The sequence below is a fragment of the Accipiter gentilis genome, chromosome 32 (genome assembly GCF_929443795.1).
Source record: "Accipiter gentilis chromosome 32, bAccGen1.1, whole genome shotgun sequence".
Lineage (NCBI taxonomy): Eukaryota > Metazoa > Chordata > Aves > Accipitriformes > Accipitridae > Astur > Astur gentilis.
In genome coordinates, this window is record NC_064911.1 from 19,327,560 (window position 1) to 19,355,214 (window position 27,655).

The 27,655-nt window shown below is 39.1% G+C and overlaps 1 protein-coding gene across 8 annotated transcripts in view; it reads right to left on the minus strand.

The window, feature by feature from the left end:
- CNKSR2 (connector enhancer of kinase suppressor of Ras 2) overlaps positions 1–27,655 on the minus strand; it is a 212,888-nt gene that overhangs the window by 145,119 nt on the left and 40,114 nt on the right. For 7 of the 8 annotated variants that reach the window (XM_049835197.1, XM_049835195.1, XM_049835198.1 and 4 more), the window contains exons 3-4: positions 20,095–20,297; positions 8,923–9,010 (exon numbers count right to left, since the gene is read on the minus strand). In XM_049835197.1, the coding sequence (XP_049691154.1) occupies positions 8,923–9,010; positions 20,095–20,297 (291 nt within the window). Of the gene's footprint in view, positions 1–8,922; positions 9,011–20,069; positions 20,298–27,655 lie in introns of those variants that run through there. The other variant, XM_049835202.1, reaches the window with a different exon arrangement.

Here is a 27,655-nt window from a genome sequence, read left to right on the forward strand (position 1 = left end):
GCAGCTCAGAATCTCCTTCTGGATATTTGCCACCAGCCCTAACGCAGTATGCTGAAAAGCTGTAATCACGTTTCTTCCCAAACCCTCCCTGTTCCCCACTTCTTTCCCTATCTCTGTCAACAACTCCACCACCTTATGTCCCACAAGCTCACAACCTGGGTGCCATTTTCAACTCCTCTTCGCTTCCCACACAAATCCTGTCGATTTTCTTCCCACTGCCGTTCAGAAATATTTTCTTTCTTTCCCACTTATGCTACAATTATTCAATCCCTGCAGTTTCTTGCCGCTGGGTCTATGGCATCCTCACTCTATTATTATTCCCTGCCCTCCGCACTGAAGCCAGAGCTCATCTCTTTCTGCAGCAACCCACTCTGTCCTCCCCCATCGGAAACACGCGTAAGAACCGACGGAGATGGGAGAAAACGGAATGGTGAGCACATGCCATGTAAGATGCTAAGGGAAGAGGAAAAAAGTCTCTGTTGTGAAAAATATAATGCAAGCTATTAAATAAACGCTACATAAAAGGACATTTCCTATGCAACCTACACAGATGCTTCTAAAAGTCTAGAGCCTTTCCCTGAATATTTAATGAACTTGCAATTCTCTAAGTTCATAACCCTTGTGTACAAACTAATAGCAATTACCCATCTTACTGAGTACAAAGAATTGCCTTAATTTTATTTAAACAATCTGCATGGAGTGGCACCTATCACCATAGTAACAGAATACTTCATGTAAAAATTTAATACAACTTACACAGATCACTCACAGATCAAGCAACTACTGGGAAAAATTGCTCACTGGATTAAGAGAGATGCAATGTGTACACTAAACTCTTCTCTTCTATCTTTCCAAAGTCATTTTCCATTTCCAATTATTTCTACCCTCCTTTCTGCAAAAGACATCATCTTGCTTTCCTTTGGGATCTGGTCACATATTAGTTCTTAATTTGCATATAGAGAGTAACACTTCTTCCTGCTACACCGTTTCTAAAGTGAGCTGGTATACCATTAGGTCAGAAACCATAGCAAGCACTTTAGCACCAACTAAAATCACACTGATACTTGCTCACATATCCTGCTAGAATCTAAGTGCTTACATGGTCTAAATTGAATTTCAGCTCTTGGGGTGATTTTTCTATGCAGAAACTTTCTCAGCAAGTAAAAATAAAATCCACTGAAAATATCAACAGAAGAGAGCTTAGAAATGAGGTAAAAATGTTCCATCTAAAGGAGAAAAAACAAAGTCAAAACACCCTTTTTTCCACACCTGTAATTCAGAAAAATAAGCATCATGCGTTCAAAACTAAATCTTTTATTACCGACATGCAAAATAGTTTGTAGTATGGTGTGCTGTGCAGTTCTTAAGTTTTCAGTGTCACTTCCAAGACCATTTAGAGGTAAATAACTTCTTAATTTTTCACTTCTGCTCTTCCTCTAGTACTCTCATGAAAAAGAATTCTGGTTTATAAAAAACAATTGCAGCAAAACATTTCATGTTTCATAAAGTGCCTAAGTGGTTACTCTGTCAAAAGAAGAAATAAAATTAATCAAACTTGAGAAAAAGTAATGATATTCAGGTGGATGGCTTTTCAGGCTCAGCTACGACTTGAATGTTTCATATTGGATCATCTGAAATTCTTAATGTATTTTTAATGGATTTAAGCAAACACACACGTGTACCTCACATTACATTCCTGAAATAAGGATTGACCCTACACTTTTTCATGCTTAGGGCTTCTACTAGCTACTTAGCAACACATCGTTTCTTTAAGTGTCTATCGGGAAGTGAAATCTTGCTTCGCTGCAGCTGGTTACAGAGACTGTACTGTCTCTGGAAAGGGAATCAATTTCCAAAGTAAAAGAAATGCAGAATCTCAGTCTTCACTTCTACTGATACAACCAACATAATCTTAATCTATCATCATTAATGATTAAATGTAGCATTTATAAAGATTTACACAGGAAGCATGGCATATTCAAATGGAAACTGCAATGCCACTCAGCAAGCACTGACACAGTGCCCACAACAGTCAGTCTAAGAAAAAAAGGTTTTATTTAAAGGAAACATTGATACACTAAAACACATCTTCCCCCTCTGTCTACACTTTATCTCAGTTTCCACCAACTTTCTGCTACTTTCTGCAAGTGCTTCCATGAGTACATGAAGTAACTCAACAGTTCCTGACTCTTTCACCATCACCTTGACCCACTCAGGCTCCTTTTGGAAAAATTTTACAGCTGCATTGGTTTACCAGCATATGTCCCATCAAAAAGACTACTCGTTTTTCCACAAATTAATCGGCTTTGTGTTTCATTTTCCCCCATGTTCAGAGGCTGTCAATCATTTATCTGGAAGTAAAACAACCAACGAACCAACCAAAAAACCAAAACAAAACCTAAACAAGCCAACATCAACCCATTTTTGCTTTCTGGTCACTAAGCTTCTTATGTACTCATCAATCTTTTGGGGTTTTTTGGTTTGTTTTTTTTTGGGGGGGGGGGGTGTTTGTTTTTTTTCTTCTTCCATATTTGAGGAAAAGAAACTACTTTTTCTAAGAACGGAAAAGAGAACACAGCTAACAAATTCACGGGACTTTACAGGGTGGGTTTTTATTAAAGCATGCAGTGGCTTCATACGCTACTTTGAAAATGTCACATCACAGACTACACAAGTTTAGGGAAAAAAATATCACTTTACAGCATATAACTCAATGACAACTAATGAGGGATCAAATTATTTCTAGTAGTGGTTCATATCCCTATAGACTATTATTGATGTTTTAACCTTTGAGCTATTCTGTGCCTAATCCCATTTCAAACAGGACTTCAAAACTTAAATCAAAAAACAATATATCTATAAGTAAGCCAATTCAAGGGAAAAAGAAATATAATGAAATAGCAGAAATAAACTACCAGAGTCAGAAAAAGGCATCAATGTTAAGCACGTTAGGCACTTTTTACATTACATTAAATTACATCTGAAATTTTCCATAAAAGTGTGCTATAGAGAAATAAGCTACTCTACTATGAAAAAGAGAAAAACATTGCTAAAGAGCATAAATGGAAACTACTTTGATAGAGCTTCTTGTAAACAAAAACCAGTTTCATATTTCCAGCAATCCTTTACATTCTATTTTACCTTATACATTATACATTGACTTCTAAATATGAAGAAAACAACTGCTTCTGAGCACTGGTTTGAACCTTATGCAACAGAAAATCTTGCATAAGAGCAGCACTTGAAGGATACAAGGCAAGTCTAAATTTCTGTCAGCATTACTTGCAATGAGTTAAACACTCTCACATGAATACCATTTGGATTCCATGTACTCTAGGCAGATACTGTTTTCAAGGGGAGCTTTTTTGTTCTGGTTTTAACTTTTCACCACATCTATTCAGCTTCCCACTTGTACACTTCCCCCCTACTCATACACTTATCAGAAATGGGGCATTTTGTATAAACAGTGTACTATGCATATATATTTTAAATTCCAAGAATATGGCCTCCTCACCATGAAGTAGTTCTATTAAAAAAAGGGGGAAGGGGGGGGTATTACCACAGTAGGTTAACAAAGATTTTCCTGCAAGCGTTTGATAACAAAGTTGGGGTGGAAGGAATAATGCTGAAAATTTAATTTCAAAACTTTAAAATTTAAATACATAGCTGTTTCCATCAGACACATGTTGCTTTGAAAATCCCAGCAATCTGGAAGCGCAAAGCAGCTTTAACGAGGAACTAATCAAACATTCACGCTACTAAACTATTAAAGCCAGTTTATTAGCTAAAGACACCTGAGGTAATTAGCTACTTGGTATGACCTAAAATCCAAAATTTTGAAGCTATGTTTAGCAAGTCCTCAAAGTCCTTAATAACTAGGACTTAAAAGCAAAAGTGAGGAATTGTGATAGAAAAGATTATATGAGAGATACTTTGTAACAATAGTACTACGGATATTAATTATTCTTCTCTATTCACATATTTGATATTGTCCTAACAATGGAACCATTTTATATTATTGCATTTGGATTCTGAGTCTGGGCAGGGGGCTAAGACAGTAAATTCCCTTTTTATCCTTTAAAAGAGAAAACCAGCCTGCACTTAGTTTCTCAGTGTGACATAATATTTGAAATGCATCTGCATAAGTCACAGCCATTTGATTATAAAAAATGCAATGTCATACAGAAATAGTGCATTACTCAAGAAATAATTTGTGATCCTTTTCAGTATCTTCTGTCTGAGAGCGAGCAACGGCTAGAAGCCCAACAAAGGTTACCCCTCTAGCACTGGAACCGAGTCCATCAGGGCATAGAGTATATGGACACTTATTTTTTTTGTACCTGAAATGCCTTTAAATGGGGAATAAACTCCAAATCACTCAGCTGAGGCAGTGCACAGGCCACTTCTGTATGTGATCTATATTAGGGCTTTTAGCTCAAAATCCAGTCCAGACAGAGTATTTGTGGATGGTTGTCTTGGTCTTTCTCAGCCCTCTTCCATCCTGGCCGCCAGCTCCCGAATTGCATTACTCAGATTCTCCCCCCGAGTCATCCAAAAATCTGAGTTTACCTCCAAATGTTGGTGTGAGACAGATGATGTCAGAAGTATGTTCTGTGACAACAGTGCAAGCCAGTGTGACTGTTCTCCATCTCCAGCCCTGCTACACAGAATTGCTTCCACCACATAGTTCCTCTTCAAAAAGGTGTTTAGGCAGAGAAGTAATTGCAGCGAAGCTTTTATAAAGGAGTATTTACAGGCCTACACCTATGCTTCTGCTGGAGCATCTTGCTAAGTAAATCCCACAAGACATTAAAGCTGCGAGATAAACATCAGTGGTTTTAAAACTAAACAAACACAGCATATCATTGTGAAAGCTGATTAAGGAAAGTAAAAAATACGTGATGAGTGCTACTAATGATCACTACTAAACAGCAATAATAAGAACTACGGTGTTCAGCAGTAAAGTTTTCTTTAAGTGCCTGATAACTTACAAAGTCAATATAAAATTAGACTTTTCAGATATTCCCAAGATTTCCAGGGTTTTAATTCTAAAGAAGAAAACTTCTTTAGTGAAACCTTAATGGGTTCCTGAGGAATAAAAGCATTGAGAATGATAATAAAAGCTACCTACAGATTTCCTAAGAAAGCAATAAATCTTCTATTCCTCACAGTTATCATTGTAGCTACTGCTACCTTTCTAAATCAAAACAATCACACTCAAAAGGACCAGTCCCCGGCACTCTCTGAAGCAGAACACCCCAACTAAGTCAACAGCAAGATTTTCATGAACGCCATAAAGACAAGGAGTCACCACTGCTCTTCCTTATAGGCATTTGTGACTGGAACAATTCTGTCAACATAAATCTAAATTAATGAATGAACCAAAAGGGAAAAAAGCACAACCCAAAACAATCTCACGTTCCCTCCCCTCCTCAACCTGTACACCCATATCCCTTTAACACCCATCTTGTACCACCGAGAAAGAGCAGGCCTTTTTTACTTATTGCAGTATAAACAGAGAGTACAGATAATGCTCAGCCTCTGATTCCTGTGGGGAGGCAGAGAGGCGTAGGAGAGAAAGGCAGGGAGTGCAAGGGAATAGTAGCAAAAAATCATGATAGTCCATGGATTTGGTTGTTATTTAAATCCGGGGTTTTTTTTCCCCTCCAGTGTTCTGCTGCAAGGGAAGAGATGATTATAAAAATGAAACAAGAATGCAAGCCCTGAATTAAATAAGCCATCAGCCAGGAGGATGGTATTAAGAGTGAAAACCTGCAGGAAGTGCCTATGAAACAATATCCTAAAGTCCTAAAGGGGAGGGCGGGGGGGGTGGGGGTGGGAATCCTTAAGCCAAAATAAAACAGCTGCATAGAAGCAGATGATTAGTGTGAATGCAAAGCAGGTTACAATAATAACTTGCAGTGCTCTGAGGGACCTGTGTCCGCTGGCAAATTTCCATCCACTGCACGCTGGCCTGTTAGTTGGGTCCTGGGCAATGTGCAACACATATAGGAAATGAAACTGTTAAAACAAATTATGTGCTATTCTGCATTTTATTCCAAAGTCTGTCTCTAAGTAGGTATTATAACTCCAACTTTTCTAATTCTTTAAAGGTTAAAGCACAGACACTCAATAGATTTTTTTAGACTTGATACTTAGAGAGACATAATTCTGTCATTTTTTTTCTTCATTATCCATTTAGCACTGATAATGGGGCGGGGGAGGAACCCAACAACACTTAATTCTATGAAGAAACACTGACATTACAATTAGCCTCAAAACGTGCAAAATAATTCAAGCAAGCCAGCTTAATTTTAACTTTTCCTCCATCTTGACTAAAGAATCATTTTTGGTTAATAAATCTGAAAGTCGGCTGTAACTTAACACAAAAACCCCAGTTTTCAATCCTGCTGGTGCTCAGTTACTGAGGTGAATACTGGAGTTCTATTTTTAAATTGACTGAATGCCTTAAAAAAAAAAAGTCAAAGGTGTAAAAAAAATGTACAGACTGTATATTTTTTAATAAAACATGAAGCTTTATAAAAATCTGTTGTTAGCTACTGTTACAAGAACAATTGTAACATTGCTTTCTGTAGATCTTTCACGAATGAAAAAAATTTTTGTAATTAAATTATAAATTATTGTAAGTTAGTGAAGTACTATAAAGTACTTTGCATACAAAAGAAAGCGGATTCTGCAACAGAAAAAACACCTGATAAGGTGATACTGAAACATTCAATTTACAACCTTAAGAAAGCACAATGAGGATTTTCAGTGTGTTCAGTGATCGTATAAAAGAAGAGCTCAGCAAAGACATTTTGAAATGCTACGTTGGAATGCACTTGTTTTAAGTAGATATCAAACCACATGTGTTTGGGGCTACTTACTAATGGAATTTTTCATTATCATTCTTCTGACTATAGCCCAATTCAATTTCAGAGCATGCTTAAATTTAGGCACATAAACGCTCCTTTTGATTTCAAAGTATGGATTCACGTACTGAACTGTTTCCTGATTGGGGAATCATGTCAGTTTTGGCGAAGATAAATCTGCTGCTCTCCAAAGGTATTAAATAGTAACATTTGCTCACATTCACGCTGAAAAATGTACATAGAGAAGCATTTACCTACACCGTAGTGAATTAGCAGTATCATGGATAGGGATGAATTTGTGAGAAAATGAACTGATACTGAGCTAATTCCTGGCAAATACTGCAGCGGTTGATATTCTACCCGCTTTCTCACTAACAGTGGACACATGAAAATGGATCAGGTGGCTCTTCCCCCCCAGCTGAAAAACTAGACGGCGATGCACAGCTCCTTCTGTGGAAAACAAAGAGTTTGGCCAAGGGGAAGGGATGCCCTCACAGTACTGACCCCTTCTCACAGCTCAGCAAGGGCACAACAAGCCACGGGACAACAGATAAAAAAACACGCCATGCAAAAGGCAGCCAAGAAAATGAAGGCCCGGGCTCTTCTTCCACAGCCACCACCGCCGGCACCTCCGTCCCAGTTTGGGGCAGGGTGATGGCGAGAAGCCCAGTGCGGCTGAAGGATGGGACTGGTGGGGCACCCCTCGGCCCTTGGAAGCAAACAGGAACCCTCGCTGTGTGGCCTATGGGGAGTGAACAGCCCATGCTCTGTTTCCACATCAAAAACCCCACACATAATGGAGGGAAATTGATCATTAATAATAATATAGAAAACTGAGAAACTTTCATTTCCCAAGCTTGAACACACGGGACTAGCAATACTGCTCTTCTCCAACTCAGGTGGGAGGCAAACCCAACTAATTATCAGTGTCGCATACATTTATGAAAGGGTCAGAGAAAAATGTATTTCTTATAAAAGTATCATCATATAAAGTCATGCCAAGAAGCCACAGGAGGAGTTTAGCTTTGCTCAGTTCAGAGCGATGCTTCTAAAAACCAGAAAAAGTCTCCTCAGTGCTCCTTCCTAGCCCACTCTCTCCCTTTTCCTCCATTCCACCTTCTCAAGTGCAAACGCTCCCTCCAACTTCTGCGCAGCAGAGCGGTCCCTTCCCTCTGCCGTTGCTGAACCACCAGGAGAACGCTGAACCCTCCCTGGCCCCTCTTCCCTCCGCATGACGGGCACTGCTGCACCGCCTGGTCAACTGACGGTAGAAGATGGTACCAAGGCCCTTCACAGTCATCTGTAGCAGACTGCTCTCAGAAATGCGCGCGTCGGGGTAAATGAGGATGCTCAACTGACAGAACTACTTCAACTTCCTAGGTTATTTCTACAGAATTTGATATCAACAGTAGTTTGAACTCGCAGCAGAAGAGTCTCTTCATTTTTAGCAGAACAGGCAAAGACAGGGACAGACCTAAATGATGCACTGAGAAGCAACAAAAGGGTGGGGAAGGCTCTCTAGACCGCACTCCCAAATGAAGCCTGTTAAGCAAGTGCTTCTCAGTACCTACTTCTGGATTTCTTGAGGGTAGATGTACAAAAACGTATTCAAAATATCCTAGCCTCACAGGGACATGTGTCATCTTATCATCTAGACACCTGTTATGAATTGTATGAAAGAGCAGATGACTAAAGTCCAATATATACAGACCTTTTGAACCAGACAGTTAATTAAAAATTAAAGACAAAGTATAAGAAATTAAATATGCAAATTATCAAGTAGATTTCACAAATTTATAGTGATGATATTAGACTGCAGAACCCAAGATGAATCCTACTACTGAGATATGCAGAGGCATATACACAGCACAACCCAAACTAGTATTACAAAACCAGGAAGCAGAATTTTTATAAAGCATTTACTAAGTAGTTGTATCCCCTTATTTTTGTTAGACAACGATATAGACAGAGCAACACAGAATTGTGTGAGCAAGGTAATGGCCATTTACAATTCAGGAAAAAATAAATTGCTAAGCAGATGGTCTCATACCTGTTGTACTATTGTTGTCAGTTCCAGACAGAGCTGTATGACATTATTTCTTGTTACTGAGTAATCTGTGACTGCAGCAAAAGGCGATCTAAAAAAAAAAAAAAGAAGAAAAAAATGTTGAATAGCACTAGCATATGCCCACTTGCTTCATTGGTGCACAATGCGCTTAATACACATTGTTTCTCGAGATATTAAAAGCACACAGAATACCCAAAATATACTACTAAATTGTAAAATACAGGATACGTATCCATGGAAAATGTTCATCTCTCCTTGGTTTTGCAGTTTTTAAGTTCCTCTTTAAGAAATTCCATTTATAAAAGCATTATTTCTCATAGCCTTCCAGTTTACTTCTGGACTGCCTTCACTCCCCCAGAAAAAAACCACCCTGCCTTCTGCATCTGTTTGGGAATACCCTCATAAAGGCAACCAGAGGCACCGCTTCCACCTGTGATATGAATGGTGTCCAGATGTGACTCGGATCAGAAAAGCATTTGGCTGATTCACTGGGATTCTTGGGACCTGATCTAATATCTGGTAAATGTGCTAAGGGGACTCAGAAGAAGCAAAATCTTTATCCAAAGGGGAGAATAGCATTTAGAGCCAGAGATGCATCAACGCTAAGAAGCAGCTGCAGAGGCTAATCTGGAGGCACAACCTCACATCCCCCACACTGTACTTCAATCAGAAGTGCTTCGTGAAATGAAAAGTGCAATGCAGCATTCAGAGAAGTCACCTACACGTATCTATACCTTGAAATTTCAGGTTACGATGTTTAAAATGCTTGCCTACCTAGAGGCTTGCCTGCTTTCTGGAGGCTAAAATGTATTTGGTTAGTGAGGCTGGCAGTCATCTGATTTCTGTACTACAAGTCTGTGGTAGAACCGCAAGGACTGTAATATCTGAATAAACTAACAATAGATCAAGGTCTCTAAGCAATACTTTTAAGTGTGGTTGCCTTTAAATTAAGCTGGGTGACTAGTCCCTTCCCCAACTGCCTTCTTTCATCACTTCTTAGAGCATACATATTCCCCATACACCTTTAAGAGTTTTACAGCGCTAATCAGTATTACGCCTTCCTCTTTTAAGCCTAGAGACAGGTTTCCCCTACAAAGAACTCTGCTATAAGCATGTCCAAATGAGAGCTACAAATATAGTTCTACTGGTTCTTAATAGGTTTCTAGATTTCTTTTCCATATGCAGAATTACTGACATTTTAGTGCAGGCAGATTTGGAACTGTCCATCAACAAACCCATGGGAACTCCTCTCCTGCTTCTTCCAATGCCCTCCTCCTTCTCCAGGGCTCCCAGCCCAGCCCTGATGGCTCATAGGATAGAATGAACTTTGAGGTGCATACTCAAGTCTAGAAGCTTTAATTTGATGTAATACATCATACAACAACACGTACTTTCTGCCCATATTTTCCACGGAGAAAAGCAGTACGTTCTTTTTAAAATAAAAAGTACAAAAATTGGAAGCTTGCAGAGTTTAAGAAACATAAAAGCAACAAGAGAGCGAGGACTTAGCAGACAGCATGTGGGTTAAGTTCCAAAAGGTGCCTTATAAAAGCTATTTGACACAGACATATACTCACAATTCAAGTTTTATGCAGTACATGGCAACTGTACAGTAGGTACACACTACAGCAGGCCTACCCACGGACACACGGACAGATTATCACTGAAGTTCAGGAGACGCGTGAGCATGTTGAAGGATAAAAGGTAACTGAACTGCTTGGTTATGAACCATAATTGTGTTTAAAACAGTACATTAGCTAAGATGTACAAAACCACTGATATTTTTCGTTTCAAAATTGTAACTGTTGGGGTTCTGAAATCTACCTGAAACCTCGATTTAAAAAGGTCATGTTCGTTTATGAACTCACTTTTAGTGAAGATTGATGGAAGCAAGCCAGCAAATGGTATTATTTTACTTTAAGTATGGATGTTAATACAATTTGATCCTCAAATTACACAACTGGAATCTATCTGACATTTGAAAGCCTCCAGCATTTCTCTAAACAAAATCGCATGGTAGGCTTTGGCTTCTAATGCCGCATCATCTTCCCACATACTTTTACAATTTAGTTTGGTTTCACTGTTCACAAGGAAAATAATGACATTTTTACCTCATTGCTCTTAGTGAAGATCGTTAGAAATGCCCCAAATAAACTTTGTTGGCATTGAAGAACAGGCAAAGGGACTGAGACATTACTCATTTTTGTTACATTGAAGTTTACACAGTGAAGATTTACTGAAAACAGCACGTGAAGCAGGCAGCAAGCGTGCCAGCAGGAAGGAGAAGACTACTAAAAATCTATAGCTAATATGTAATATTTTGAAAAGCGCTTCACAACTTGGAAAGATAAGGAGACAGCTCCATGTTATATGGACTTGGCTCCTGCAGAATACAGAAGGGGTCCTCGAGCTGCCTCCCCTGTAGCTCTCTCTGTAGCCTATAAATCGACTCCCTCACATCAGTTTCTGCCGATGACTCTCTGGGGTATTGCTGTAAATTGAACCAGTAAAATTGTAATTCCCTTTCCTCCCTCTCCCCAGTTCAGACCACTTCCCTGGAGGCAATCTGCAGGCACAATTATACAGCCACTACTGCATAAGCAGCTGGGGAAATGGTAAAGGCTTCTCTAAATATTTACCACCAAAGGAAATGTATTTTGGTATTACATCCCAAGCCTCAATTTCAACAGTGAAAAGTCCAGCAAGACTTAGTATAACAACATACCAGCAGTTTCAACCAAAATATCAACAGAAACTTCCTTGTAGGATCACTGATTGGATTTCATAAAAGACAGTGGGGAAACACCAATCTGACAAAAACCCTCTTCATTGATAATATATCCACTGATTGTAATTTTAATAAAGCTCAATATTATTGACTGTGAACAGATGAAACAATATGTATAAATGCAAATAAAGCCTACATGCACTGTAACTTTTCAATTGGCTGCTAAAACACTTTCCTTCTCAAGGCATCAGACACAGACCAAGTAAAAGGAATTCCTTGTTTAATTAGACCGCTTCTCTCTACTTTTTAAAAATTATTTCCTTGATCTGGCTGAGCCATTTCTATCAGCTTCCAATTTCTACTCTTTTCTTTCAACGCCACATCCTTCACAGTCCCTTATACCTTGAAGTCTCAGGTACCTCCTACGGCTCCAGTTAAGAAAAGTCCCTGAGAACAACTGCAATTTTCAACACGTGTGCTGTCCAATTCAGTGCTCTTTAAGCTAAACAAGAACCGAAAAACAGCCTTGGACTGGGGCCACATGTTGCCTCACTTCCTGCTGTGACCGTGACCTCAGTGTCCCATCGTCCCACCTGTCAGTCATTTCCAAGACCTTTTCCAACATACGTTTCCCTATTCGTGGAACCTTTTCTACTCAGTTTCTCCTGTAATTTATTTACTCTTCCTTTAAAACCTCCCTGGGATTCTCTTCCTTTGCAACACCCACATGAAAACACCTTTGAGCCCCACAGTGCCCCTACCCGACCACATGCCCTTTCCATTCATTTCCTCTTCCAGACCTTTCCTGGTTTCTCCTTTCCATTCTTTGTCTACCCCTTCTACACCTGATATCTTCAGGAAAGGAGATACAAGCAATCACATCAATGCTGCTGCACGCACGTGCAGGGTACGTTTGCTCTTGCTCCCTTCTTTTCTCCTGCCTTCTCCTTTCTAACATTTGAAGCCATTAGCCATTTTCAAACCACTTTCACAAATGGGTGGGTAATAGGTTTCAAGGATAATTAAGTTCATACATGTTTTGTGATCAGCTGGAAAAGCGGGAGCCTCTTAATTTTTCCACTGTGCAAACCCACATTGTGAGCCTGCACCTTATTAGACACAGATTCCAATGAGAAGAAGAGCTTCCAAATACCTCATTCACAGGGGGGGGGAAAAAAAACAAACCAAAACTTAAAAAAAAGTAAGCACCTACTGTAACATTAAAGTCAATCAACTTCAAGACCCTAATCTATAGGAAATAAGGTGTCCCTAAGACCTGGTATGACAGAAATGCTGGTTCTTTTCATGTTATTTAAACCAGCATTTGAGATAAATAATAAGCCACCCCTGAAACACAAATTTGTTTATACATGTGTAATGCAGGCTGTAACACACATGCATATCTGTACACACTTTTATGAACTGAAATCTAACAAAAGTCTTTAGCAGTATCAGCATCTTTCAGAATGCAAAAAACCTATATTACCTAACATTAGTTAATTAAGCCACCCTGAAGGATTGGTAGAAAAACCAGCTACATCAATATAGCACACCTAATTTCCACACAGAATTAAGAAATAATACAACTCAACAGCTATTAATACTCACAGCTACTGATTGCACATGAAGGAAAATCCTTTCTGAACAATTAAAAAAGATTGGTATTGTGAAGGAGATGCATACACTCGGCATTTCTACATCATCAACATTTTGGTCTCATATGCTTTAACCTCCTCATCTGTCTGCTTCATGTAGCATTTGGTTAGGGGAAAATGATACACAGAAATAACTATTTCACTGTAATTTGAACGAATGCAGATTGCTGTTAGTAAAAGCATTGCCCCAAAATAAAAGTTAATGATATTTCACCACTACTTGTAGTACTGAGCTATTTTATAACAATAGAAATTGTGAGGGGTTTAAAACCAATACCATACTTATTTTAGCATCCTAACAAGGCAAAACATCCTCAGAGCAGTTTGATTAAACATAACAGTCCAAAATTTTTTAAAGAGAGAGGTAACCAAATCAGTAATATAACTCATTCTTCAAAAGTAACACATTAAGCTCAAATAAAAATCTGAATGTACAATATCATTGCATATATATTTGTGCCAAATGCGTCTATGATTCATATTTTTAGGCTTTCATGAAACAAACATTTTATTTGTATTTCTAATGTAACTGCTTTACGTAGAATCAGGTAGGAATGCAGTAAAATTCACACTGGATAAAGGAATTCTTTAAAGGAGTGCTCTGTTAAACATTTACAGCTGTTCCAGTAGCACAATATGCTTAAGTACCATAGCATTCTTAGGCAGCACTTACTGACAGGTTTGGCATACCATTCAAACAAGCATAAAGGGAAATGCATAAAGGAAACATAAGATTTACAGGTTTAAGACTGAAAACCAATTGACAGAAAGTGCATTATTCGTGTGGCGAGTAAAGAATCGCTAAACTCTTTGCTTTCTTTTTGTAAGGCTTTTCATTTGTTTTCCCCACCATCTTGTGTGCAAACCACACTTACCCTGTCAGGACAAGCAATAACCAAGCACAGCTAACAGGACTGCGTGAAGTCTCTTATAAAGGAGACTCTAAACCAGTAACACTTTCTTTGCAAGTAAGAAGTTATAGGCCTGCAAACATTCAAGCGTAATTTTCCCAATGAATGCTCCTCTTTACTTAAAACTACAAAACAGTCACACCATAAACATCACCAAGGCTTATTCACCGAAAACAATGAGACAAAGAAATCCAGCTGGACACATTTTACCTACAGAGGAAGAAAATGTATGCATTGTGTATGTCACCATGGGGAAAAAGGGGAGATCCATTTTTGAGTGGGGAATGCATTCTGCTACCAGAGCGCTTTCAGACAAAGCGGGCTTAAAGCGCACGCTGAAACTGAACACCTAGAATTGTTCATTCCTAAACAAAGAGTGTTTACAGCATCGCAGGCTGCACTTCTCCAGAGACAACAGAACATCACCAAAATAGTTTCCGTAGCCCACAGCAAGTCTTGGAGGTCCTGTTCTGCTGTCCAGACTTAACCACTGAAGCACTCCAGTGTCCTTAACTTTAGGCGCAGATTTTAGCCTTACTTAATAGGATTTATGTATACAAGTGTTTCACAGAAAATTAGCACATTTAAACCCATGCCAAAATGAATTGCCCACCTGGGGGTAAAAGTCAAACGATTACACCCCACCACTGTGAATGGTCCTAAAAGCAGACCTAGACTTGCCAGAAAGGCTTTTTACTCTGAAATCTTGCATTTTGTTGCTACTGTCAGCAATTTGACCCATATCTTTTATATGACCAACAATTTCTATTTACAGTTGGGCTTTTTGTTCATCTCCTTGTTCCATTTTGTTCATGTATCCAGACAGCAGCGGTAAATTAATCAGACCGGTGCACATTTGTCAGCCTGCTAGCTTTTTTCTGGCCACAGCACTGAAATGCTTGAATACAAAATCTATCTCCACAAGATCTCTTTGTTCCTACTACTTAGACTTCAGTGTAATCTGCAGAAGCAGTTTAAGGTTTTTATTTCCAAAAAGGGGGTAGTAGTAGGGTGAAAAACAGGAGAGCTGCTGTGAAAGACATATTGAATCACTGCCCACACAGATGGCCAAGTTAAACAGCACACTAAAAAAAAAAAAAAATAATCCAGTGTTCCCTGACAAATCCTAATTCACGACCATTAAAATCTGTGACACAACAACAGACGCAAAATTTTGTAGTAGTTATCTCATGGTAAGTTGATTATATTTTCTTAAATCCTTAATTGAAAAATAAACTACCGCATCATCTTAGTTGTGTCTTCAGTGAAAACTCAATTAAAGCCCTAAGAACAACCATCCCTTCCTCACTCAGTCTCTAAGTCCACTTTTATAGTTTATAGCTGCCGCCAAATGTTGCCCCAGGTCAGGTTCCCTCAGGATCCTTCCTCTTCCACAAAGAGCATTACGGTTCTTCCCACTTACGACTATAGGAATGAGCTCTACCTGTTAAATCTAGCTGTCCCACAGAAGAAAAACATACAAGGTACTATGGACCTTGAAGGGGGAAAATGGGGTGCTTGAAGGGTTTGTAGAAGATGCTTTTGCTCCCAAGGCCGCCTTCACTTTGCAGCAGCCTCTGACTCATTAGGAGACAAACTCAACACTCAGTGGTCTGCCAACTTCTGATGAAAATACAACCTTCTGTCCGTCTGTCAGATGGTTTGTTAAGTTCTGGGCGAAAAAGTATTGGATGAATTCGAGCACCCTTCACTCAGGACTCATCACAATTTCAGTAGTACAATCAACAGACAGCAGCAACTTAGGAGAAAAGAATGAGATGCGAGTACAGTACAAGAGCTGGCTATGTCTTAACCAGAGAAAGTTAGTTATAAGCATTGCTAAATGCTCTAAACTTGGAGCTCAGAAGAATTTTCTGGAATCCCTATAATATCATCGCTTTTCAGTTCATATTTGCCTCTGGACAAAACTGGGAAGTTTGCACTGGTGTCACTGAAGACGTTTTCACCAGTGGCATGGTAAAATTTTGTAAGGATGAAAACAGTAATTTGATTCTCAACATCCTTTAGTTGTTCATGGTGCTTTTAGATCAAGGACACTACAGATGGATGATGTATATTTAATTCAGAAATCTCAGAGAGGCAGTGAACACCAACACATCCACACAAAAAGCAGCACTTTTACAAAGTGGTTTTCAGGTGGACTGTAAATATGTGTTGTTAGGACAAAACTTTACCTGGGATTAACAGAAATAAATATGCCTAATTTCAATTTCAATTAAATGTGCAGATAGTACAGGACATACCACTGTACAGAAAAAAAACACTTTTATGAGGTTAGAGATAGCTTTATGCCACAAAATTGCAAGGCATTCATGTTGTGGATCCACAGTAGTGAACTCACAACAGTAATCCTACTTTAATTATACATTTAAAAAAATTCCTCCCCAGGATGTAGTGCATCAGGCCTATAAAGGGCAGAAGAATTTCCAGGAATCTGACACATCAGAGAAGAAGGAAGATTCAGAAAGATGGCATATATTAATATTCCAAAGAATACAACTTTAATGAATTACAGGAATAAAGACTGAAAATAACACCAACGATCTAACTGGAAGTCTAGAACACCTAGATGATTGTATATATCATTCTTTAATTCCCGAGAAGTATCACTGGAGACATTCTGATGTCAAGTTGCTTTGAACATCAGGCAAGTAGTTTGTTGCTATAGCCTAAAGTGTGGTTTTCCATCAGCCTAGGAGTGTCAAGTGGAAATGCACCATACTTTCACAAATGACTCTCATAGTTTTTTCAATAAAGCACCAATCTCATCAGCAAATTGGCTTGGAAGAATTTGAAGATTAGGGAAAGAGTATAAAATAAAACATTATTAAGCTAAAACTTTTTTTTAAGTCTTCTGGAAGAGAGGATAGATTTTGTGGGCTGAGAAAGTAAAAGAAAGTTAGAATAAGTCTAAAAAGTTTAAGGACATAATCTATTAGTGTGATGACAGTTTCTTTACAGGACATTATTGGAGAGCTATTTCATGCTCCTCAAAATCATCAGCCAACCTCTTTTGAAAATAGCTAGAATTCTCTACTAAGTTTTTCAGTTCCTGAATTAAACTAAACCAGAAGACTTTTAAAGCCTGGCAATAAAAGTTACCCTAATTTTCATTAAAACTCAAATCTCTGACATACATCTGGAAGTAGGACTGCTCCAGGCAGAGACCTGGAACAAAGAGCGTCCTTGGATCGGCCCTGCGCAGTGGCACTGCAAGAGCCACAGTGAAAGTAACTCAGCAAATCACAGCTCTCGCACTCCTTTTGATAATTGCGCCTGGCCTAACGAGGTCCTTATAGACTGCAAGTGTCCTACAGAAACATCGTAAAAAGAGAGCTCGCTAGAGCAGCAAGTGAAGCACAAGTTGTATGGAGTCGTCACCATTCCCTACACACGAAAAACACATCATTGCATTTCTATGCAAACTGGAGCTGCTGCTAGCTGCTTTTTCTAGATGTGACCTGAGAAACACTGCATAGGGGCAGCCTAGTATGGCTGTTACAATGGGGTGGATAACCCTAATAGCCACTTCATTCCTCCTAATGGTTTGTTCTCCCCTCTCTCACACCCCAGAGATGGAACCGGTGTTAGAAACCAACCAAAAACTAAGATTTGGGGCCTAGATTTAATAGGAACAACTGTGCAGAATAAAGTTAAATCCATGTTCCCGACTTTAAATACTTTATTTTTAAAATCTTTCTATCTCCCCCTAGTGGCTCCTTCCTTAGGAGGAATACAATAAGCAGAATCCTATTGATCTCCAGGCATTCCCACTTCCCAAGAAAAATCCAGTCATTGGCCTGCCTTCATCCTAATCTGGGGGCTTCACAGCGAAGGAAGAACAAACCTAACCAAAACACCCACACGCTCATAAATCAGAAAAGTCTCCAAATCTTACAGAAAACATTTGCCAGAACCAGGTGTTTATGCTACACAGATCTTCAAAAGGACCTTCCCAGAAATCTGTACGAAATTGAAATACCACTTCTAGGAAGCCTTATTTGGATACTAAAGACAGCATTGCTAAAGTGGGCTACCACCATGGCTGCCCTCATTTTTAACTTCTTGGAACTTCTGGGTCTGATGAGCTGTCATTTCAGATAAATGCAAAATAACTTTTGCATTTTACTGGGAGTAGAATCGATATGCATGTTTTTAGACGTTATTTGAGATATCTTCCCCTACCAACACTAAAACCTGCTAACAGAATTACCTCTGACAAATACAATATAGCTGCCTTTGTAAACATAATTTTACTAAGAGGTAATTCTCAACACACTTCTGAGCTACAAACAAATTTTACAGACTAGATTTGTCTTTTAATACCAACAGTCCATAATTTGGGTGCAGTGCACAGTACTACAGTGACACATTAGTGCTCAGATGCAGATGTTTCCTAGCATCAACAACTACTTTCTTCCTGAAGTTCAAACACTAAATTCATATTGAGATGCCAAAACCACATTGTTTTCCAATGTGTTAAACATATATACATGTGAAAGTTTACTTTTAATACCAGACTATTTTATGACAAAAAAATAAAAATTCATCTTTGTAACTAACAGTCTTTGTCCATTAGCCACAATTCCAATGAGAAAACAAATCGAGGTTATTTCCAGATAGAAAGAAGTGGTGAACACTGATCTGCCTATGCAAAAGAACATGGTTTTCTAGTGCTCATTCTGTTTTAAAGCCCAGAATGGTATGCTATTCTCTGCCAAAAATGATTCGCAGGGAGAAAAAGTGAAGCCTACAGGTCTTCTAAGTAACAACAATAGGCTAGAGGCAGAGCTAAAAATACATTCCCCATTTTTCAAGTCTTAATACTAAACTCTTTCCACGAGATTGTATTGCTTCTTTGCACATCGAATGTTAAACATCTAAATAGATATTCAGAAGCCCAACTTTAGATAGTCCGGTTTTGAAACTTGTGGAAAGGCTAGGAAGGGAGGAGAAAAGAAGCAGCAGTGGTAGCTGCAATCTACTGAACAAAAGAAAGAGTTTGCAGTTCAGCTTAAGAAATGGAAAAGATTCATGCCTCACCTAAACCTTTCATATGGAAATCATTTATAGGACAAAAGCCAGTTTTCCTCAGGAAAATGAAACACAACAAAACCCACAGCAGTAAATCCAAATAATTCTGTTGGATTTTAAAAATTACACAAAGATCATGCTCTGAACAAACTTCAGCTACTGGATACAAAATAAGATATGCCTTTAAATCAAGATAAGCATTTTATTTTTGCTGATTAAAAAAAGCACTGTGATGCATTTTATAAATGTCACTACAGATACAGTAAAGCAGAGCACTTAAATCCTGGTGCCACATACTTCCTAGGTAATAGAGGTAAAAGTATAACATAATTCCAATTCCATCTACAGTTTCAGAGTTATTTCACTGCCACTTAAAAAAACCTAAAACACAACACGCATGTATAGACACACACACACACTGGAAGTATACACTGACACCTATATAATGAAAAGTATGATCACAGTTTTGTGAATTTGATACTATCAGAGCAATGAACCCGAGTTATGCAGGTCAAAGTGTTGTTCTATATTAATAATAAAATACATATATAACCTAATGACATCATGTTGTTGCTATATTGCATTTCCAGGTATGTATAGGGTTGCAGTGCATTTAGAAGTATTGTACTGAAATGCTATCTGAATTGCATGCTGACTTAATAAGAAAAAATTGCTACAAATATCCACTCAGAATTTGTAAATTAATTCTGCTTCTATTTCCATGTCTATGTTACATTTTCTAAAGAAGCTGGGCTTTGTGTGTGTGCATGATCTGGTTACCTGTGACACATTTGGGAGATTTTACCTGTCCAACCAAGCCAGCAGACTTTTAGCTGCTCCAATCAGATCCACTACCGACGTCAGAAAATCATTCGGTAATTTGCGGCTGGTCCTTCCATCATAGTGACCACTCCTCCTCCTTCCAGTGATGAAGTTCTGCAGATTTTTGGCAGATGCATTCAGTTTGTGAGAAAGGGTTTTTAGATTTTCTGTTTCCAAACCATAGTTCTGCATTGAAAAAAAGACAAAGAAAAGAAAGTTAGCTTTGCAGCTGAACATGAAGTACCGAGAACAGCAAAACTGTTCTTCTGCTTCAAAACTTAACCATTCCTAATAATTAAGGTAGAAATACACCCACTCATTAGTTTTTAAATGTATATGGCATGTTCTGTTTCTGAAGTGCATAAAAATAGAACAAAAGAAGATAAAAATTATGAGTGATCTTCTAGCTGGTTTTAAGTGCACTGAGAAAAAAAAAAATATCTCAAAATGAAGAAAAAAAACTAGTCTGGAAGATTGATTTTCAAAGCCAGTGCATCGCTCTCAGTAGATCAGACTGTTCTCTCAGTAGATCTGATGGTGAGGGATCAGTCCCTCGTGTCCATACTCACACCGATTCCTAAGATCACGTTAGGCAAGAGGGCTTGCAATTAGCAGAAGTATGCAGTACGGACACAGTGTGACACCAAAGTGTTTTGTTGGTTTCAGTGGAGGAAGCATGTTCATTATGTTATTTTTATTCTTGTTAGCAGTAAAGGACCACCAGAATCACAGACCAGAGAACACAGTGCTACTCTGCTCAATGTCTAAGTTGCCCTTCTAAAGTCAAGTTGTAAACTTTGCTTCCATTTAAGAGTCAATCCCTTAAACTTAAATTGCATTCCTCAGCTGTGCAGCAGACTGAAATAATTATGCAGAAATATTAACAAATAGTACTTGAAAATCCTTCAAATATACAAATGTTGCTGAAACAACACTGGAGAATGCCCTAATTTAATGTTCAATTGCAATATAATATAGTACCATCAGTGATTTGTTATTTCTCTAATAGATTTGTTTTTCTCACAAATGCAAAGAATTAGTTATTTCAGAAGAGGTCTTCTTTTGCCTTTGTAAAGGAATAAGCAATTGCATAGACTTAGGCTTATTATTCCTGTAAGAGAAAGATAGGACTTCTGAAGGGGCTCCTCACCTTAATCACATCACAGGGTTATAACACGGGGTGCTCACAACTTGTTCAGTTGACGATGGAAAGGGCTACTTACTTTCCTACCACAAGTGATGACAGAGTAGGATGCAGAAAGCTGCACACAGAAAAATCTACTTCCTAACGACACACGCTGTCCTCACCAGCTCTCCTCCCAGGCCCCCGGTTTTGTCCCCATGCTAATACGTCCACAAGGAGGAGATGGGATAAGGGATACAATCATAGAACGGTTTGGGTTGGAAGGGTTTTTGCACAGGTGCCATCCTCTGCCACCATGTTCCGTTCCCAGTTAGACAAATTGTATGTCTGGGCAGTGACTTTTCCACCATGTATATATTCGATAGCAATTATACTACAGATAGAGTTAGGTTATAAATAAAAAATTACAAGATGAAAAAAATAAACGGAGATGGAAAAGTAAAACGTACTTTATTATGCAGCTAAACAGCTCCTAACTAATAACTTACTAAACCAGTCCAAATTAGAGATAAACATCAGATAAAAATAAATCTGGTTTTTGCTGCGGTTTCCTGCAGTTGCTGTGGCTGAGAGAGCACGATGGAGATCAAGGACTGGGTAGGAGTAAATTGGAAAAAGAACCAACAGGTTTGTTCTTACTGCGTCCTGCTTCTTGAGCATCTAGCTCATTTCGGCAAAATTAACGGGGGAAAAAACAAATGAAAGATATTCCGGATGAAAGACACGTCACACAAAACGTCTTACAGATCAGCCAAACCAAAGCCCCACCACGAGCGAGCCCCACGGCCCCCACACAACACGGCGCTCACCTCCCCCAAACACGGGGGGAGTGACCGCAAACCGCAGGCCGGCCACGGGGGCTCCTCGCAGGGTTTCCTTCCTTCTGACAGCCGAAACGCTGAACTTGGCAAGTCACGGGGGCTGTTCTTAAGAAGCCGAGCGAGATTATCCAAAAACTGCGCTTCGCCTTCAAACCACATGAGGTAAACGAAGGCAGTGGGGGGGGGCATGGGGAAGGAGCCCGGGAGACCGCGCTGAGGCCTAGGCTGGATCCCAACGCTCCTCCTCGATAACCCCAAATTATTTCGTCCCGCTCTCTCCCTCCATCGCCCGCTTCGTCACCTTGTGTGTACCTCATCCCCTTGGAGAGGCGGGCGTTGGGTACCAGTCTGCACTGGTGTGCCGTGCCCACCACAGCGACGTGCGGGCTTCCAGTCCCACCAGAAAGGGAAGCACCAGCAAAAAGAAAACCTGCAATATTGAAACGCTGCGGACCGAGCAAAACGAGACTCAAAAATTTATTCTATGGCAGGAAAATAGGCTGCATTTACGGATGTGCTTCTTCAGAAAATCAGCTCCAATAAAAGTGTAGTGGCCTCTGGTTAACATTTCAAGTGACAGCCACCTACAGATGCACTCTTCCTCAGATGTCTTTTTTCACCGACAGATGTGTGGAAAGGAAGAGACAGCGTTAACAGATACAAAGTTTATTTTCACACATATTCACCAAATGTGTGTGTGTCCTTTAACATAAAAAAACTGAGGGACAACTGTAACACTTAAGCTCTGTAAAAAAATTCAGTCCTACGTGAGGAATGACACTGATTTTGGTAAAGCCTCCACCTGTAATAGGAGACAGATAAAGCCAGGGATGGAATATAGAGAGATAAATTTCAGGCAGAACATATTTTTGGGCAACTGTGTTTATTGAAGCCTTCAAGTAGAAGGATCCTGAAACAGCAGCCAAGCTAACAAAATCCCCACTTTGTTTATCACTAATATTTCTGGCCCACATTAAAAACGAACAAAGAGTTGCACGTTCTAATACTGGAAAAAAGCTTGCTCAAATACTAACTGCCAAGTTTAATCATACTTTATATGCAATAATATACTATTAACAATACGGTTTTCTTAGAAATGCAATGCGTTTATTTTCAAGCACCGTAAGAAGATAATTGCAGGCAAAGGAGACAATTCTTTGTTTTCCCCTACTCTGCATTTCGCCGGCGCTAACACAAGTTATGCTTTCATTAGCCAAAATAAATTCACAGTCTCTAAAAGAACCACAAAGAAATCTCTGCATGCTTGTAGAGATGACGAGAAGCGAAGCAAGTCTACGCATCTGCTTTCTCAACGAGAGGCCATGGAGCAAGAGTCTCTTCAGAGACACCCCGCCTCAACAGAAATGGCTCTAATGCAGTCACTTCTGGCAATCACAAACCAAGAACTTGATGAAGCTAAGCTACGCAGAGTAATAGCTTGGCAGCAGGTGTTCGAACTAAAGGTGGTGGGAGCTATTAATAGACATTTTACCTGCTAATTACTTTTCTGTGGCTTCACATAACAGTGTGAGTGATGAATTGTAGCTCTCTTCTTCACACACTGACAAGCAGCAGCTCTAATCATCACTGATGAGTTTTGGGTTTTTTCGGTGAGGAGAGCCAGCCTAGACCCTCTGCCAGCCCACCCTTACACCAGCACCACAGGGTAGGAAGAGCGTTCAGTAACCAAACTTTGGAAGTAAAGTGAAATTTTCTTGGATTAACTTGATCAATGTTCATCTGTTGTTCCCCCACCTCCCTCCAATTTAAAAAAAAAAAAAAAAATTAAAAAAAATATCAAAGCTCATTTCATCTCTTTCCTGTGTTAAATTCACTTAACACTTGCTGGCAGGGAAAGGCACCTCACACTGCTAGCACTGGTTAAAAAGTAAAGTGTTCCTAACTCATATAGTGCTAACTGCCTCTGCGGGCTCAGACAGGGTGTCTAGAAGCTGCTGAGACCTTTAGGTTAGGGTATTTTTATGCTGCCCGTTGCAAATGCAAAGACATCTCAGCTAACTAAAAAAGCCAAGCTCCGACACCAAAAGACGTCCGGATCTAAACACACCTCAATATGCAATACAGACATAGCCACAGTCCCATTAACAAATCCAGAAACCCCTTGGAACAGATGCCTTGATCACAGCTCTTACGCAGCCACAAATGCCTCTACATCTCCAAGCACAAAGGCCACATCAAGTTCAATGACATCATTTGACTCCTACAATAATCCAAGATAGAGAAACGAGCATATGGCCCCTCCGCCCACCTCCCTAAAGAGCTGCTGCTTCTCTTCAGCCCAGAAAGCTGCTGGAAACCATGTGGAGCAAAAGGCATGCAGCACCCAGTGCTAACTCTTACCAGAGAGACACAAGATGGGAACTGAAGATACTACTGTAACAGTGGTGCTTGGGGGCAAAAAGGAAAATAAAAAGTTTCTCCAGGCAGGCAGAGCAGATAACGGTGCTTACATTGATTAATTTCTGCTGCCCCTCTGGAGAAGGCAACCATGACTGAATAAACTGCAGAACGTAAAGGTTTATTTTCCTTTGGCAAATGTTTGTCCTCAAACGCACAAACGTTATTTTTAAAAGAAGGAAAAAATGGCAACCTTTTGAAAAGACAAACACTATAGTCTAGATAGCTGTACTGTGTAATAAATTGTGTGCGGTGTATAATAAATTACATGTAAAGAAATGTAACTTCTCAGGTATGCCTGGTATCTCTCAGTAATACGGATAACAACCACAGGGGTGAAAACATAAGTTTTCTCTCTAATGCAACTTTAGAAAAAGTCTTTTTCTACTTATTCACAGACTGAATGCAGGAGGTTTAGGTAAGAATAGCATATGACTGCTGAGAAACGGACTTAGGATAACCTCAGGCAAGCTTAATTCTGCTCCTCACTATTTTTCAGTGCTTTCATCTTCCATATTTAATCCTTGAGCATAATTTCTGTATGTATTATTTATTGCTTTTAAACAAGCAACCTGGAAACAGTAAAGTTCATGAGAGCCCTCAGTTCTCAGGCAGCCTGGGTAAATTTTTAAATGAATGATCAAAACAGCCTCACATGGATACCACGGCATGTGGCAGCCATTTCAAAACCACACCTCAAAATTTGGGGGGCGGGGGGGCAAGAATTCACCAAGAGAAATTCCAACCTTTGTCTCCAAAGTTGTTTTTAAAAACAAGGAACAAAACGCATCTGAACCTCATTCTCCAAAACACTGGCTGATCACATCCCCCAAAGCATGAGGCAGACAGCTTACCATCCCGAAGGTGCAAGCAACAGAACACAGCCCGCCATACGCCAGGTGCCCTATGCAACTTTTACCTCACCAGATCTGCCTCCAACACGTACTTCTAAGGGCCCTTCTTCCAGCACCACGAAATGCCAACACTAAGGTTATCTTTCCTTCAAATAGCACTGACATATGGGGTAATTTAGAAGTGCACAACACATGATCCTTACACGTCTGCTCCATAAACAAAGAATAAGCAGATAAGGAGAAAAAGCCAGATAGCTCACATGACATTTATCATTTACTGTAATTATTAAACATACACTGATTAAAAGGCAAATGGTCTCAAAAAGTATAAATATTTGTCCTAAATGTTTACAGTCAGAAAAAAAAAAAAAAACCACACCTCAGCTGCATGATAGTTATAGCGCTGCAAAACCCGGGAAAGATTCATAACCATCATCATCCCCTTTCCTGAAAACTGCCCTTCTTTTTCTACAGCACAAGCAAGCAATGCATCAAAAAGCCAAGTCCTGGTCATGCTTTGTAGCACTAATAGAGCAATTATCTAAACTATTCTTCTTACTCTTATTCAACCAGCAGACTCTGCAAGACCAAATGCTCATTAATGTTTTGCTTTTCTGCCTTCTCATAAAATTTTGTCCGTAGCCAGCCAAGTGCTCTTATTTCTCCAGAATTCAAACTATCAGTTACGTATTCAGTTACATGCATTTCACAAAGTCTTAAACAACTAACCAGCAGTCTAAAAACAAAAAAAAAACCAAACAACCAACAAAAAACCACACAAAAAAACCCAAAAGGAAGTAGATTGTTACGGACACACTCACTACCTCTTTAAAACATTTTACATTGTCACAGCCCCTTTTATCCACTCTGCTCATATCTAGTGGGTTGGACCATTAAAGGCCCCTTCCAACCCAAACCATGCTATGACTCTGTGTACCAGGGCATGCATTTCGTACTTGCCCAAAACTCCAAACGGCCCAAACTAAAAAAGCAACTAAGAAAAGTATCTAGGATCCATAACTGGTTCTTGAGGCAGGTGAAAGGAAGGACATTCACCCTTTGCATACAGACATATTTACTGCCTTTGGCAGACCAGGGGGCTTACTGCAGTTCTGTGGAAAAGATCTAGTAACAGCAGCAACAAACATTTTCAATGCAATCAATATGAGCTATCAGAAACCCTTTAACTCCTTAGCTTTATTGATCTGGTGATGGACTTCAGGATTTCCCTCTCTGCAGTTGAGTTAGCTCAGGCTGAAGACAGGAAAGCAGATGATAAATAAGCAGAACTTTAACTTGCAAAGGGCAATAGTAAAAAGGATAAGTGATTTTTCTGCTATGAGCGTGCAGAATATTAACAATAAATCCCAACTCCACCACATACAAATCCCCATTCCAAAATGAAGCCTTCCTCATTTAGCACTACCATGATTAAGTCTAATATTCACTATTAGTGACAAAAGTAGTTTTAAGATCTGACTAGTGATAAGGGCAAAGGAAAGGATTTCTGTGTGAGAAATGGCAAGAAGATGAAATTAAGATAAAAGGCATAATTCTTAAGAGGAATCAAATCATTCATGGGTAAAGTAGGTCTATTTTTTACATTCATTTGCATATAAATGTTTTGTTTTAGTGGTAAATGATAAGTAATTTTCATGCTGTTAGTGCACACCAATGTTTTCTCTGCCAAATAATAGTGCTATTTCATCAGCTGCAATCTTCTAGATTTACAGATTCAAATACACAGTGTATAATAAATTCCTGTGTAGCCATAGCAGATTTAAATAACTAGCATGAAACCAGTACTGAAACCAGTACACTGTACGAAGCAAAAAATGTTTTGGTTTTTAACCAAACTCTATTCTACACAAACGTAGATTCCCTGAAGAAGTATTTTGCAATTTCACATGGACTTTAATAAGTTCTTTGTTTCAGGAAAATTTTAAAGCATCCAAATGTTATTTGTGAAGTATTCTAAATTTTCTTATCTTCCCAGAACAAAATAATTCCCACTTTAAGGTCTCCTTTTAAAAAATATTTGAAAATATTCAAAATCAAACAAAACTAATTTAATCTTCATTCAAACAAAATGTACGTGGTGTTTTGGAGAAGTAAAGCAAAAAAAATTCTCATGTGCCAAGGCATTGTGGTGCTATGTCAGGTAAACTACATTATTTTCTTAAAGATGGAAGAAGAAACCTGGCTGTGCAGCCTTCAGTCTTTGTATTCTCCAGGCAGTGAGGCAAAGGGTAGCATTTTCTGGGAAAAATATTATACCAAGGAGACATAAAATTTAGAGTCCATAGA